General features: G+C 39.5%; 1 protein-coding gene, 1 pseudogene and 1 gene segment (V, D, J or C); all 3 read right to left on the minus strand.

Moving 5' to 3' along the window:
- Positions 1–615: 615 nt before the first annotated feature.
- On the minus strand, positions 616–1230 carry LOC103161838 (annotated as a pseudogene).
- A 13685-nt stretch (positions 1231–14915) lies between these two features.
- On the minus strand, positions 14916–15505 carry LOC103161837. The segment is given in 2 exon segments: positions 14916–15244; positions 15457–15505. Coding segments are annotated over 2 exon segments (378 nt in total).
- A 714-nt stretch (positions 15506–16219) lies between these two features.
- Positions 16220–16839, minus strand: LOC100769446 (ras-related protein Ral-A-like). Its single transcript, XM_035448812.1, is given in 2 exon segments — positions 16220–16545; positions 16548–16839. Coding segments are annotated over 2 exon segments (618 nt in total).
- Between the last annotated feature and the right edge of the window lie 98 nt (positions 16840–16937).

The following is a 16937-nucleotide window of genomic DNA, read 5'->3' on the forward strand; positions in this document are numbered from 1 at the left end:
TGTCAAACCTCAGGTTGAACCCCAGAAACAAAATGCCAAAGAGATAGTCAAGTCTAAGCTGTCTTCTGACCTCCACAACTCTGGCATGTCACATGTGCACCTAGAAACATGCACACACGTACACCCAGAGAGAAAAATGCACACTCACATGAACACAGAAAATGTACTTAATTAACTAATAGTAAAAAGTAAAAGAAAAGATAGGAAAAAAGGACACTGGTAAGGATGTAGTAATAAAGCCCTCTAGAAACTAGAAAAACAGAAGGGATCATTCTTTCCTAGAACTTTCAAACAGAAATACGGTTTTTCATCATCACTTTAGACCAAAGAGTCTTAAGATGGACATCAGAACTCCAGAGCAACAAAAGCTAAATCTCTCATATTCAAGCAACAAAGTTTGTGATACTGTGTTGCAGGAGGAATAGAAAGATAATACTGACTTCTCCTTTACATTTTTGGTAAAAGATTTCCATACCAAACAATACAAATATTGATCCCATTATTTTTGCCTGCCTCTGAAAGCCTTTTCATCGTGCTTCAGACACACTGGCTTCAGGCAAAAGGGGGAAGTGTGCAGATCTGGTGCTGTGTGTGATGCAGGCAGCTGGTGAGACTCTAGGAGGAAGTTTTTGATGGAGGTTGAATCACTGTGGGAGGATAGTGATAATGCTGCATACAGTAGTAATCTGCCAGGTCTTCAGCCTGTACACTGCTGATGGTGAGATGAAATCTGTCCCAGACCCACTGCCTATGAAGCGATCTGGGACCCCAGTGTTCCGAGTGGATGCCCAGGAGATCAGAAGTGTAGGTGCTTGCCTTGGTTTCTGCTGGTACCAGGCCAAGTAGTTCTTCTTGTTTTCACTGTATAAAAGATTCTGACTGGACTTGCAGCTGATAGTGACCTTCTCTCCTACTGGCTCAGACAGAAAGGATGGAGACTGGGTCATCACAGCATCTGCACAGGCACCTGCAAACAGGAATATATGATGAAGATGTATAATATACAAACACAGTACAGCAAAAGTCAAAATTTGTTGTTTAATATTCTTGTAATGTAATATTGTCAGTGTATATTTTACACAATACTTTAAGAAGACATATTGTGTCCTAGCACACATTGTAAATTTCTTACATGCAAAGAAGTGACCTGAAAAAGATTATATTACTGCTAAATTTTTCACCAGACACCCAGAGCAGCAGGCACATGAGGACTTGGGTCTGTGATTCCATCTCTATCACCCTGCCTGTTTGATAAAGCTCTCTTCTTACTACAAAGACCTGGTTTATAAATACTGCACTGCTGGTTTGAGCTGCAGGGCCCCATGCAAAGCAGTCATCATATATATAAGGAAATGTACAGGCAGTGTGAGTGACTGGCTGGTGTCAATCAACAGGCAAAAATACCCTCACAGGGAGAGTAAGCAATCACTGAAACATATCAGCTTACAGCTCTCAAGGATAAATCTACTAGGTGCTCTAATCACAACTTTGGGTTATTAGGAAAGCTATCTCAGATTACAAGTATTAGGGACATGACAAAATAGTTAAAAAATTCAGAACAACAAAAGAGACTTAGAGTAAGAAAACATGCAATAAAAGAAAGGAAGGGTGGAGAAAGAAAAAGAGGGAAAGTCAGAGAGCAACAGAAACAGACAGAAAAAGAATCTATTGAGGCTAACTTTGTTTATTACCTTCTGCCTGTAAAGTCACCCTTATACTGAAAAAAATGAATATGGAGCTCCAGTTTCCAGACAAAACTAGGGACCGAAATACAAAGAGAAACCCAGAATTCACTCTATGGATATCCTTTGGAACATTAATTTAAGATTGAGATAAAAGAGGCTTTATGTCAATGCAAAAATAAACTATCAGATTCTAACATCCTCCCCACAACTTCAGGGAACTGAAATGGGACTCTAAATTTGTAGAAATGGAAGGGGAATAAAAGAAACTGGATTTCCTCAAGAAATTATGGCTGTAGCCCAACACGAACAAGAGTGTTTATTCCAGAAATACATATTGTATGATAATATACAAATTAGCACTAATGAGACTGGATTAAGATGGTCTTTCTGACAGAGTGAACAGGGAAAATCTCTACAGAAGGGCTACATACATCCTAAATCAAACAATTTTAGGAACACCAAGAACCAACATCAGAGATTGGTGACTAAAAGTGAAAAATGTTTAACAAGAATGAAAATCAATAGCAGTAACAGAAATCACAGAACATTCCTGGCCTTTAGGTTACTGAACTCTGAAATTATACATAAGAACTAAATTATAAACCCAGAGTTATGTATAAAGCACAAGAAAGAGAAAAATAAATAAATCTGCAATTCCAGAACTGGAGAGAAAGAAGCAGGAGAATTACACATTTGAGTCCAGTCTGGGGTACAAGTTCTAGACTAGTCAGATCTATGCATGGAGACAATCTTTAAAAAAATGTGTAATATTACCCATATAGTTATGAGACAACTCATGGCATTTAATATCCAAAGCAAAGTAGTTATCTACAGTTAACTTTTGACATTAAGCCAATAATATCAATCAAAATTAAATATGTATTTAAGTAACACGCATTTCCTTTTATTTTGTGTTACTTACATAATTTTATATCTACTTTTCATGTAAAATGTTCATTTATTTCTGATAAGAATATTCAGATCTCCTCTATAAACTGCCAGCACACCATCATAATGGAGAGAAAAACAGTATGTGGATTAAGGAAGTTCCCAATCTCAAGGTCAAGAATATGACAGATGAGTAGCTCTAACCAAGTCAAAGTATTATGAGCTCTGCTGTGCTCTCAATCTTTACTAAACTTTGTACTTTGCTTTTTGACATCTACAATGAGATCATATTGTGCTTTTATGTCACTGACTGTAGCTCATTTAGACTGGATATGTGTAGATAGCAGTCTTCCAAACCCAAAGTCTCCTACAGTTAAACATGTGTTTTCACAGTATGTAAGGGAAGAACACGGAGATTAAAAGGACAAAATTCCCATGTTCTCTTATGTATGATAGAAAAAGCCAGAGTGTCCTTAGCTACTGCTTTTCCCACAAATTGAATTTCTACCCTGGTGCATTAGATTCCTTGCCCTGGGATTAAAAGTGAACAAACTACAAACCTACTTGATAAAAATAATGGAGATTAATTTGTTGGCAGCTTGGGAGCCAGGAAGTCTGATGTTGATGACTTTGAGCTCATAGGACACAGCACACTCTTCCTTGGATACCACTGTGAATGAAAGCCTTGGGAAGTCATATTGCATCCCTGAAATCAGCAAAACTGGGGCTGAGGATGTTGTCATCTATTATGATGTAAAAGGGACACAATCTCCACATACAGCATTACAGCCTAAAGGGCAAACCTCCAACTGAAATCACCCATTACTTGTCTTTAGAACATCATAGAAAATGGCCTGAAATTGTGTGAAAGGAAGAACAATAGACCAACTAGTTACAGTGGAGTATGGTACCCTGTGGAAAACAGAGCTTCATCCATGCAAAACCTTAATGGTGCTTTCACCTCCATCATCCTCAACATGGCAATGTGGAGCAGAAGAATAAACATTATCCAATCTCTTCTGATGTGAAATAATGTAAAGGAAGTTCCAGGGTATCACTGATCTGTATTCTTCTGAAGTTATTTAGTGACTTCTGCCTGACCTTTTATGGCTTTTGCACATAAAAATAACTTCATTTTGAATTAAAAGGAAATTATTAAAGTGACTATAAATGATGGCAAGTCACAACAGAAAGAGCAAGGTGTATATGCAGCTGGAGGAACTGCAACCTATTACAGTCACTGTGATCTTCAGTATTATGGAGCATCCTCAGAAAAACATGAAATTATCAAATGATTTAACAACTCCTGAACAAATGTAAATAATCATAAAATAGATATGCCTTGATACCCATGTTTGTTGCTGAAGAATTCACAATAGTAAGCATTTAAATAGGCCCAGTGTCTATGAGCAGATAAATGGATAACAAAATGTAATATGTGCAAAAAAATTTATTCATCTATAATAAAAATGAAATCACTTAATGTGTTAATTTTTCTCTGACGCTCAATATATAGATTTGTTTCAGAAAAGACTCATTGTGATTTTGAATATAATACATACTTGTCTGTGTTTGGGTATAGCATCCAGGCAATTATTCCTAGTACAGGCTGATTAATAGCAGTCTTGAAATCTATATCCTTGAGGCTTTCCTTACATATGTCCAATCAATAACAGGGAAAACCATTGGACAGAGTGGCAGAGTGGCACATGAATAGTTGATTCAGGACATTTGTAAAGTCAAGATAATCTTAGGACACTGAGTAAGAACAAACTGGAAAAAAAGAGTATATTGGTATTACAATGAGATGTTTTTGAGTACCTGCATGGGAATGCAACCTTGACAACACTTTTACTATAACCTGTGAGAGCCTGAGGAGTGTACCCAGATATAGCCTGCTCAGATTACAGGTGTTGAGTTCATAAGTCACTGAGTTTGACTTCTTGTGCCACACTAGGAAAGTCATACAATGTATTTTCACTATCCTGAACTAGAACAGTAAACATGAAAAACTCAAAGATGTGCATCTCCAAGTGTTGCCAAGGTTCATTTTATTAAGGTTTCTCACTCCATATGGGAAGGATACAAAAGCCTGAAGAGGGTTTATGAAGCAGTGGAGGGTTTCTATAAAGTAAAGCTTCCCTGATCATGGCTTGTACGTTTGGGACTCAAGTGTTCATCCATCTACAATGGGAGAACAAGAATATGCAATGGATCTGGGTATGGTGTCATGTAATTTAACAGTTCCTGGTGGGTTGCAGGTTCAGGGTCACTGTGTGCTAAACAGTGATTTCCAGGTGAACACAGATTACATAGTGACACTTTATCCCTTCACAACTAAGAAGGTAGCAAAAGAAGGCAAAAAAGAAAATGTGTCCACATTGTGTAAGATCTTATAGAAAAAAACTTCAGTATTGGACAAGGAGAAAAAACAGCTAATGAGTCCAAGATCATAGATGATCATCTGTGATGGACACACTCAATCAGCTGTAAGAGACTTGTGTGTTTGATCCACTGAAGAGGGACTCTTGAAATCTCAAGCAAATAGAGTTGAAATGTGACATTAGGGTGAGGATAAAAACTTGTATCTTCAAGACAACCAACAATTTTCAATATTCAAAGCTCATATTTGAGCAACTGAGGAAGGATTCCTGGAAATTTTAAATGATTGTCTAGTCAATCTATTGAACATAAAAAGTATGCATTGAAAAGAATTTAATGGGGATCTTTGAAAAGGAAGTAAGTTGAAAAATTATAAAGCCTATGTGGTAGGACAAACACACATATTAGTTTAAGAAATCACTGTTTCACAAGTTCATTCTTTTTACAAACAGTATTGGTAGAATCACATGGTTGAGATGTTTGGTGAAATACAGAGCTCATAAGCTGACCCTCAACGATGTTCATAGCAGCTTTATTTGTAACAGCCAGAAACTGGAAGCAGCCTAGATGCCCCTCAACTGAAGAATGGATACAGAAAATGTACATTCACACAATGGAGTACTACTCATCAGGAAAAAGCAATGGAATCTTGAAATTTCCAGGCAAATGGATGGCACTAGAAGAAACCATCCTGAGTGAGGTACACCAGTCACAAAAAGAAAAACATGGTATATACTCAATCATATATGGATTTTATACATGGACCAGGGGATTGCCAGCCTACAATCCCACAGCCAGAGAGTCTGGGAAACAGGGAGGACATTAAGAGAGACATGCATGGTATCCCAGAGAAGGGGAATGTTACAGGATCTCCTGAGCATATTGGGAGCATGTGGCAGGGGAGAGGGAGCTGAGAAAAAGAGAGGGGGAGAAGAGGAGAGGAGGATATGGGGAAGCAGGAAGTTTGAGTCAGGGGAAGAATAGAGGAGAACAGGATGAGAGATATCATAATTGAGGGAGCCATTATAGGTTTGAGGAGAGATTTGGCACTAGTGATATTTCCAGAGATCTACAAGGATGACACCAACTGTTAATCTAAGCAATATTGGAGAGGATGCTCTAAATGTCCTTCCCCTATAATGAGACTTATGACTACTTGTCTGCCATCCTAGAGCCTTCATCCAGTGGCTGATGTAAGCAGAGGCAGACACCCACAGCTAAACATGGAACTGAACTCCTGGAACCCAGTTGCAGAGAGGGAGGAGTGATGAACAATGGTGTCAAGACAGGGCTGGTGAAACCCACAGTAACAGCTGACCTGAACAAGAGGGAGCTCAGGGATCCCAGACTAATGGCTGAAAGGCCAGCATGAGACTGATCCAGACCCTCTGAACGTGGGTGTTAGTGAGAATGCCTCAGCAATCTATGGGGCCTTGGGTAGTAGACCAGTACTTGTTCCTGGCACACAAATGGATTTTGGGAGCCCAATCCACATGGAGGGATGCTCTCTCAGTCTGGACACATGGGGGAGGGCCTAGGCCCTGCCTGAGATGTTATGACAGACTTTTGAAATCCCCATGGAGGGCTTCACCCTCCCAGGCGACCAGAGGGGAGATAGGCTGAGGGCTTGGGAGGTGCTGGGGGTGGGGCAGAAGGGGAGGGAGAGGGAGCTGGGATTGACATGGTAAGCAAGCCTGTTACTAATTTAAAAAAATAATAATAAAAAGGCTGACCCTCAGTGAACAGCAACCCAAGGTATTTTCTGTTTTGCCGTGGTGGGAGGAAGCACATTACTCTGCTGACAGGAATAGGTTCCAGCAGCATCAGCCTCCACAGGATGGATGGTCAGAGTGAAGTCTGTTCCAGATCCACTGTCACTGAACCTACCTGGGATCCCGTATGCTAGGTTGGATGCAAAAGGGATGAGGAGTTTAGGAAGTTTTCCTGTTTTCTGTTGGCACCAGTGCATATACTTAATGCCATATGCAATGAAACTCTACTGGCCCTTCAGGAGATAGTAGCCTTCTGCCTGAGATACACAGGTATTCAAGCTGGAGATGGGGCCAGGAGAATGTCCCCAGTGGACCCTGAAATCAATACACATTGCTGTCTCAGATAGAGTGAAAGCATGTAAAACCATCATGTGTATGTAATCTGTAGGAGCAGTAATGAGCTACACTCTATGAAGCCATAAAATAAGGTAGACTCTTAACACTAATTAAATGCCATAGTTTTAATGGTCAGAACATGAAGGCATGGAAAACAATAACACTGACAGTGATTACACCCAGCACTGCATCCTCTCACCTGGAACCCAGAGCAGCAGTACCCACATCAGGAGAGCAGCTGACTCCAACTCTGAGACCTGGACTAGAGGTTGCTTCTTGGGCACTGTCAAGCTGTCTTTAAAGATGCTCTGAGCAATCTGCACTGTGGCTAATGTCTCAATATGCAAATGAACTCAGAAGAGCTTGACTTGGTGCTTACCACCTGTTCTTGTGTCACCCTATGTCAGTCAGGATTAGCAAAGAATTCCCTAGAGTATTCTAAGTGGTGTATCCCAGGTGATTTTGTGTCTGGTCCTGTGAAATTGTCACTTTCTGTTACTTTGAGGTTCAATGTGGGAAGAGAATTGTCACTGCTTTTCTATAAACAATGTGAGTTGCAGAAGCATTGTGATCAAAAGAATTCAACTTTTTTTGTAATTTTTTTAATTAGTTCAAATTAGGAACAAAATTGTTTCATATGTCAATTCCTTCTCCCTCTCCCTCTCCCTCCCCTCCCCACACCCCACCCCACCCCATCTTCATTCCCCAGGCAGGGTAGGGCCCTTGATTGGGGCTCCCCAAAGTCCACCACATCATCCTGGGCCAGGCCTAGGTTATCCCCCAAGTGTCCAATGCAAGCTGAGATTGCATCCCTTCATGTGGGATGGGCTCTCAAAGTCCCTTCTTACACCAGGGAAAAATACTAATTCACTACCAGGGGTCCCCTAGAGTGTGGAGGCCTCCTAATTGACATCCATGCTCAGGGGTCTGGATCAGTCCTTTAATGGCCTCCCAGACAGCAGTCTGGGGTCTTAGCCCTCTTGTACAGGCCAGCTGTTTCTGGGGTTTCACCATCCTGGTAGTTACCCCTTTGATCTTCATTCCTCCCTCTATGCAACTAAGTTCCAGAGTTCAGTTCAGTGTATATCTGTGGGTATCTGCCTCTGCTTCTATCAGCCACTGGATGAGGGCTCTAGGATGGCATAAAAAGTAGTCACCAGTCTCATTATAGGGGAAGGGCATTTAGGTTATCCTCTCCACCATTGCCTAGATTGTCAGTTCGTATCATCCTTGTAGATCTCTGGAAATCTCCCTAGTGCCAGATCTCTCCTCGGAACTATAATGGATCCCTCTGATATGATATCTCTCATCTTTCTCTCCTTTTAAAAATGTCTTTATATTTATTCCATGTGGGCATTGTGTTCCTTGGAACTATTTTGGTCCATGGCTATGAACTAGCAAATGGATGCTAGGAACTTAGTCCATGCCCACTGCAAAACCAGAAATGGCTCTTATCAACTGATCCATCTCACTAGCCTAAATGAATTTTGTATGTCTTCACAACATATTTTGCATGGGGATAGATAATTCTCAATAAGAGTAAATAATTAGATTATATGAGATTGAGAAAGAATAAAGTGCCGTGGTTAGATGAGAAGTTGTCTTCACTAAGTGGCTTTAATCTAAATGTTATCAGAAGCAGAAGAGGCACTGAGCTGTGAGCATGGGGTGAAGAAGGAGGATGGAACCCTAAACCTAAACCTAAAGCTAAACCTAAAGCTAAACCTAAACCTAAACTTGACAGTTATCACTGAGGATAAGTCAGTTCTCTCCAGTTCTCAACTCCAAAACCAATGCTAAGCCCACCTGAAGCCTTCACAAATGGAGGAACATTTTACCCTGTAACTAATAACACTATGTTAGAGTACACAATTCCTGTCAATCACCATCCAGCTTAGGAGTCCCAGCATGGTCAGTGTAGAGGTGTGTACATGTATATATGTATGTATGCATGTATTTCTACATGACTGTACTGTGAGTTTATGTATATGCATGTGGATACATGTGTATCTGTGTGTGTATGTATGTATATGTGCATATATATACATATATATGTGCGTGTTTGTATGTATAAGACAGATAGAGATAAAAGTAAAAGATGGACTAGGAGATGAAAACATGGCAGGAAAGGAAAGTAGAAATAAGAAGATCAGTGTATATGGTCAAAACATATGACATACTGGGAATACATTGCTTTTAAGACAATTGAATATAGTAAATATACATCAATAAAATATCTTAAGGAGCACCAAGATGGATCAGATAACAAACCCACTTACCACCAAGCCTGAAATCAAACCAAAGCTTGACCACCAGAATGCAAATGACAAAGAGATAATCAATCCCAATGGTACTCTGAGTAGTTGATCTCACCAACTATGCCATGTCACATATAAACCCCAAAACATGCACATGAATGCCCACAATTGAGGCTAATTAATTAACTAAAATATAAAAAAGTTTAATGAATTTATAGAAAGAAAAAGAAAACAGAAGAAATGGACTGTGGAGAGCCACAGCCCTAAGATGGCACCTGGCTGGATGCCAGGTAGTCCGAGCTTAGCTGTAAACAAGCCTTATTTTGGAAGTGCTCGCAACCCTTTTATATTCAGCATATTAGAGTGCATACTGGTCTGCCTGGAACAATTAGTAAAAAGAATGATTTAATGGATAAATGTACCAGAATGCAGTTTGCATTCACCTCCCTTCCATTGGATAGAGCTCAACAATTTCATTCACAATTCCATGCTAATTCTAAAATTTTGCTATGCCCCTTTGGTATATTCTGTGCTGTTGCTCATGATATAGTTAAGGCTTGTAAGGATTTTGTTACTTTCCTACATCCTCCAGCTTGGGGAGTAAATCCTAGAGGATTGAATCCGCTTAAGTTATGGCAAATGGATGTTACTCATATTCCCGAATTTGGGACATTAAAATATGTGCATGTATCTATGGATACCTGTTCTGGAGTGATACATGCTACCCCCTTAAGTGGGAAAAAATCAAGGAATGTAATTTCCCACTGCTTGGAAGCTTGGGCTGCATGGGGCATGCCACAACAACTGAAAACAGAAAAGGATACACTGGTCCGTTAATCATTTATCTTGGGTCTGGTGAACTCATTTATACCCCTTCCTTCAACTGGCACCCATGTGGGTATATTTCTGCTATCAGGCCGAGCCGAGTGTGTCTCTCAGTTGCTACAGACATGCCCACCTGCAATAGCAAGCACCCTGCTGTGCAGTCTACCAGTTTTGGAGAGAAATATAAGATTTCTAAATACTCCTTAGTGATCAGCTGGATTTCATTTGAATCTATTGCAAGCCTCTCTCTTCTGTCTCTGATGTTATTTATTTGGTTATGATTCCTTTGCTCTAGTTTGTTTTGCATGCTATTGTCTATCTACTCAAAGAACAAACTTTTTGAATAATTTTATTTTAACAAACATTTAATTAATTTCTGCCATAATATTTATCACCTTTTATGATTCACTGCAATTGTGTTTGATTTGATCATTTCCTTACACTTTGAGGCTCATCATTAGGTACTTAATTGAGAATTCTCTAAATTTGGTCATTTACTTCATGTCTTTCTGGTTTTTAATGTAGGTATTTAAAGTCATAAACATACCTCTCAGCATCACATAGCTACCTCAAAAGATGCAGTGAAGTTTTGCTGTTATTTTAATTTGATTCTGGAAATTGTTTTCTTCCTGACTTCTTCAATAAATCAATGGTAATTCAACAGGCTACTGGGAAGTCTTCAATTAATTATTTATTCACTGTAATTTCTCTCTGTACTGGTTTCTGGTTTCATTTAGATTTTCTTATTCTTCTTAAGACTTACATTGTGGCTTAAAGTGAAGTCTAATTTTAGAAAGTTGATTGGAACTATAAATGATATATAATATACATGTATCCATGATAGATGGGATATATATTTTTAAATGATATGTGAGTTTTTATTTTTCATTTTATTTTTATAATTGTAATTAGACCAATTTTTCCCATTTTTAATTATTTTTTGTTTTATTAGTTCAAATTAGGAGCAAGCTTGCTTCAGATGTCAATCCCTTCTCCCTCTCCCTCCCCTTCCTGGCAACATCCCACCTGCCCCTACCCATCCCCCTTCTACTCCCCAGGCAGGGTAAGAATTAGACCAATTTTAATTTAGAAATAAGCTTCTTTTATATGTCAATCCCAGTTCCCTCTCTCTACCCTCCTTCCCTGCTTCCCGCCCTCTTTAGATGGGATATATTTTAGATGTCATGGTGACCATTCACTTCTCATGCAGTTTAATTAAAAATTTATCTGGTGGTTTTGAGTTTGAATCTAAAAAAGAGATCAGTGTGCTGAAATTACAGTCTGCTCTTGTATCAGGACAAATTTGCCATTCTATATCTGTAGTAGCACCCCCCATTTTTTCTTGCAGTCCCTTGACCATCAGCTCACAAAATCAAATGGGCAAAAGGAGCAACACAGAGTTTGAAAGTCTTATATAAATAGTGAAAATAGCCTGGAATGAAGCTTCAGTGAGGCAGCTCATCTTTATTTCTGAGTGAAGGCAGATGTAATGGATGGGGTCTGTGGTTGGGGATTAAATAATTTGTATTAAACAGCATGATCTTAGAAGTCATAGTTATATCATCTGTAGAGGCACAGTCATTCAAAGTTCCTAGCACAATGTCTAAGAGGGAAAGGGGAATGTAACCAGGGATAGGGGGCAGGAGTATTTGTCCTGGAGGGGAAAAGGACTGCCTCTGGATAGAAATCAAGTTATCACATGGAAAGAAATTTTGGCACATTTACACAATGGAAAATTACTCAGATGAAAAAAAAACTATGATATCCTAAAATTTGCAGGCAAATGGTTGGAATTAGAAAAGAAAAACATCCTGATTGAAGTATCCCAAACACTAAAAGGCAAACAGGGTATTTACTCACTCATAAGTAGATACTACATGTAAATCAGAGAATATCCAGGCTACAAGCCACAGCTCCAGAGAAGCTAGCTAAGAAAGAGGACCCTAGGAGGGATGCATGGATCACCCTGGGATGAGGAATTAGATTAGATAGCCTGCGTAAACTTGGGGCAAATGGGATGGTAAAGGGGGGGATGATGGATGAGAACATGAGGGAACATGGGAGGGATAGAGGTGGAAACCAATGAAAGAGATAACTTGATAGAAAGAGCTAAAACTAACAATAGTAGAGAGGGTGCCTGAACTGACTTTACCCTGCAATCAGACTGGTGAATACTCCAATTGTCATTAATTATAGCACCTTCATCCAGTAATTGATGGAACCAGATGTAGAGATCACAATCAAGCACAAGGCCAATCTCAGGAAATACATTCAAAGACAGGGAGGAGGGAATATATGAACAAAGGAGGTCAATATCATGAAGGGGAAATCTAGAGACAGCTGAACCAAGCTCCTGGGAACTCATGAACTCTAGACCAACAACTGTGGAGCTCCATGGGACAGAACTAGGCCTACTGCATGTGAGAGGCAAATGTGTAGCTTGGCCTAACTGAAGAACCCTTGGCAGTAGGACCAGAAGATATTCCTGGTACAAGAACTAGCTTGTTGAAGTCCATTCAATATGGTGTGGTGCCACGCTCAGCCTTTAAGGGGGGGTGTCTTGGTCTTGCCTCAACTTACTGTGCCAAGCTTTGTTGACAACCTATGGGAGGTCTTACCCTTTGGAAGGAGTGGATGGGGTTAGGCTGTGGGGGAAGTGAGAGGGAACAGAAGAAGGGGTGAGAGGGAAAACTGTGTTTGGTATGTAAAATAAATTATAAATAAATAGATAAAAGCAAAAGAAAAATGACAGTTTACAAAGGTAAAAGCCCAGTGTTAGGATGAGGTGCTTAATTTAAATTGAACATGTTAATTAGGTGAGTCACTAGGGGATTTTGATTGCTGAATTTTGATATTTTGGTATCTGGACCTTGGTAGTCAGCCTCAGGATGAGGGAATGGCAAATAGACTTTGGGCTCAAGTTCAGGGAAGTAATCTGATAGTTTTAGCAAGGCAGAGGGAATTCAGAAGTTCAAAACCTGATAGCCACATGATCCAGTGGGCTAGTGTCCCTCCCTTCACTGTAGGTTGTATTTCATACACTGAAATTCCAATTGTGTTTCCCTTGTTTTGCTTATTCTATTTATGTTGCTTATTGTTTTACTCATCTTGTTTATGTTTTCCTATACATCAGTATCCTTCCTCCCTACATCATTGACTGAAAAAAATAGTTTCTATTTTTTGTGGTATTCTGTGTATATTTCACCTATTCCAGATCATTGAGTTGAATACTTGAGTAAATTATGATAATTTGAGGACAACCTTTTTTACTTGATTTTTATAATTTTGCATTTCTGTGTTATGATCCACATCTTTTGGTGTAAGTACCTCTTTTAGTTATTTGAGGTTTTTCTACATTGAGCAACCTACACTCAAGTGTTCACTGCTCAGAATCACTCTTTAAGGTATTTGGAGATCTTTAGCAATTTTATGTAGTCTGTAACACACATGTTCCCTGCCATAGCTTCAAAATAGGAAATGTATTTTAATCACATTATGGACATAATTAGTTAGAATAAATTTTATACAGAGGCACAATATATCTGTTCTAAAAATGTTGAAATGAAATGCAAAGGCCGGAAGGCAGCATCTGCTGACACAAATTATATCCAAAGTAAGAGTGAGGGGAGATTTATCAGTCTCCACAGTTGGCAATCAGATAGAGGTACTTCAGAAGGAGATGTGACCCCAGAAAGAAAGGCAACAAATATCACAATTTTCCTTCTTTGCAGATCCAAAATATGTGGATTCTAAGTAGTAAAGTTCATGTGTCTGTATATGTGTATTTCTATGAGTTCATAAGTGTGTGCCTGTGTGTATGCATAAGTATTGTGCGTATGTGTGTATGTATTTGGATGTGTACCTCTGTGTATATGTGTGTATAAGTGTGTACGTGGGTGTGGAGTGGGTGTGGCCATGAGGCTTTTGTATGCATGAAAGACAAAGGGGCAAAAGTAGAACAGGGACTAGGGGAAGAAGATACCAGGAAAGGGAGGGAGAAATAGGGAAGGTTAGTGCATATCTGATATGCTGGAGAAACATTGTGTGCAATAAATTTATATCAATAAAAGGTTTTAAGGGGCTGCAAGATGGCTCACGTTGCAAAGACAATTGCCACCAAACATGATCAAACCTGACTTTGATCTGAAGAACTCAAATGACAAAGATTCGGTCAAGTCCAAGCTGTACTCTGACCTCCACAACTATGCCACATCATATTTGTACCTAGAAACAAGCACACACATAAACACAGACACAAATGCACACTCACCTGGACACAGTAAAGGGTACTTAATTAATTAAAATGTAATAAAAATTTAGATAATTTACAAAAAGGAAAAGAGAGAAGAAATGAGTACAAATAAGGAAGAAAATACTCCAGAATCTAGAATCAGGAAATACTCTTTCCTACAGCATCCAAACCAAAAGACAGGTTGCCATCATCATCACTTTATCCCAAAGAGTCTTATGATAGACACCAGAACTCTAAAACTACAAAAAGATAAATCCCTCCTACTCAATCAACAGAGTTTGTGGTGATGTGTTACAGAAGGAATTGAAAGATAATACTGAGTTCTTTTTCACATTTTCATATAAACATTTTCATTCTAAAAGGCATAAGAAACATTGAACTCATTATATATTCTAAGCTTTGCAAACTTTTTCATCAGTGTTTCAGACACTCCAGTTTCATGCAGAAGTGGGAAGTTTGCAAGTTCAGTGCTGTGTGTGGTGCAGGCAGCTGGTGAAACTCAGGTTTTTGTTGGAGGCTAAAGCATTGTGTGAGGAGATCTGTAATGCTTCACACAGTAATAATCTCCCAGGTCTTCAGCCTGTACACTGCTAATGCTGAGAGTGAAGTCTGTCCCAGATCCACCACCTGTGAAGCGATCGGGGACCCCAGTGTGCCGAGTGGATGCATAGTAGATCAGCAGTTTTGGAGCCTGCCGTGGTTTCTGCTGGTACCAGGCCAAGTAGTTCACCTGGTAGGTGCTTGAATAAAGACTTTGACTGGACTTGCAACTGATGGTAACCTTCTCTCCTGCTGACACAGCCAGGGAAGTTGGAGACTGGGTCATCACAATATCTGCACAGATCCCTGCAATCAGGAATACATAATGAAGTTGAATAATATGCAAACACAGAATGTAATAACCATTGAAATTTGTCATTTACTACCCTTGTAATATATTGTAGAAGTGTATTTCTGACAAAATAGTGTAAGATATATTACATGCTAGCACACATTGTAAATTTCTTCTGTACAAAGAAGTGACTATAAATGGCTTATAATACTTTTGAATTTCTCACCAGACACTCCAAGCAACAGGAATATGAGGACATGGGTCTGTGATTCCATCTTGTTCCCCCTGATATTTGATGCAACTCAGATCTCACTGAAAAGGCCTGGCTTATAAATTCTTGGTGGTTGGGCTGGTATGGAGGGATCTATGCAAAACAGTGATCAGATACATAAGAAAATGTCTGAGGGGTATGTGTGAGTGGCTGGTGTCAATCAACAAGCAAAAATAGCATCACAGTGAATGTGAGCAGTCATTGAAAGATACCCATTTACAGCTGTGAAATGGAAATCCAATAGGTACTCTAGTAACAAATCTGGTTTAAAATCCAAGACATATTTAAATCAGTTTGCTTTGCATAAATGATGGGAAAGCTATCTCATATTGACAGTACTATGGAAATGATAAAATATGTTCAAAATCACAACAAAAGAAAATATGCAACAAAAGAAATGAATAAGAGGGAGAAAAGAGGAAAATTGAGAGAGAGAGAGAGAGAGAGAGAGAGAGAGAGAGAGAGAGAGAGAGAGACACACACACACAGAGAAAATTGAAGCCTTTTTTTATCTTCCAACTCTAAAGTCATTTTTATACTAAGGACAATGAACAGTGCCTCAGACAATGAGCTTCAGTTTCCAGACTGATCACGGTACAGAGATGCAAAGAGTAGCCCAAGTTCACTCCTTTTGAAATCCTGAGGAACATTAATTTCTTTTTGCTTATAAATTACATTTATTAGTATGGTCAGGATAAGAAAGGAGTTTGGGCTTTCATTATAAAATGCAGCATTTTTCTCCGAATCTCTTGGCTAAACTTTTCCTCTTCTTGTTTCCATTCTTTTCTTTGCTGTCTTCCATCTTTTTGGCTCGGATTTCCCTCATTAAATCAAAAAATACTTTGTCAACATTGGCTCGAGTTTTAGCAGATGTCTCCACGTAGTTAACATTCCACTGCTCAGTTCTGTTTTTTTTTGCCTCTTCTACCGAAACCTGCCTTTTATCTTCCAAATCTGATTTGTTACCAACCAGGAAAAATGGAATATTCTCATCTTCTTTTACTCTTAAAATCTGCTCCCTGAAGTCAGCTGTGGCTGTAAAGATTCCATCTTTGTGATAGATCAGACGCAGAGGAACCCCGCCCCACTTCGGAAGTAGTTGTCCCTAACTGCAACATAGTCCTCCTGCCCCGCTGCATCTAAGATGTCGATATGCACCTCTTTCCCATGCAGCACTACCTTCTTCCTGTAGCTGTCTGCTTTGTTAGGTTCATAGTCCTCTACAAACTCATACATGAACTGTAGAGTCAGGGCAGACTTGCCCACACCACCACTGCCCACCATGACGACTTTGTATAAGGCCAAAGAATTCTGACCCTTGGGTTTATTTGCAGCCATTCTGTTTGCCAGAGTCTTCAGAGGATTAAGAAAAATCTCCCAATGCCTGACCGGGTTCCCGGGCAGTGCGTCTCCACCTCCTCAGGACACAGAGAGGC

This window comes from Cricetulus griseus, chromosome 8, assembly GCF_003668045.3.
Source record: "Cricetulus griseus strain 17A/GY chromosome 8, alternate assembly CriGri-PICRH-1.0, whole genome shotgun sequence".
Classification (NCBI taxonomy): domain Eukaryota; kingdom Metazoa; phylum Chordata; class Mammalia; order Rodentia; family Cricetidae; genus Cricetulus; species Cricetulus griseus.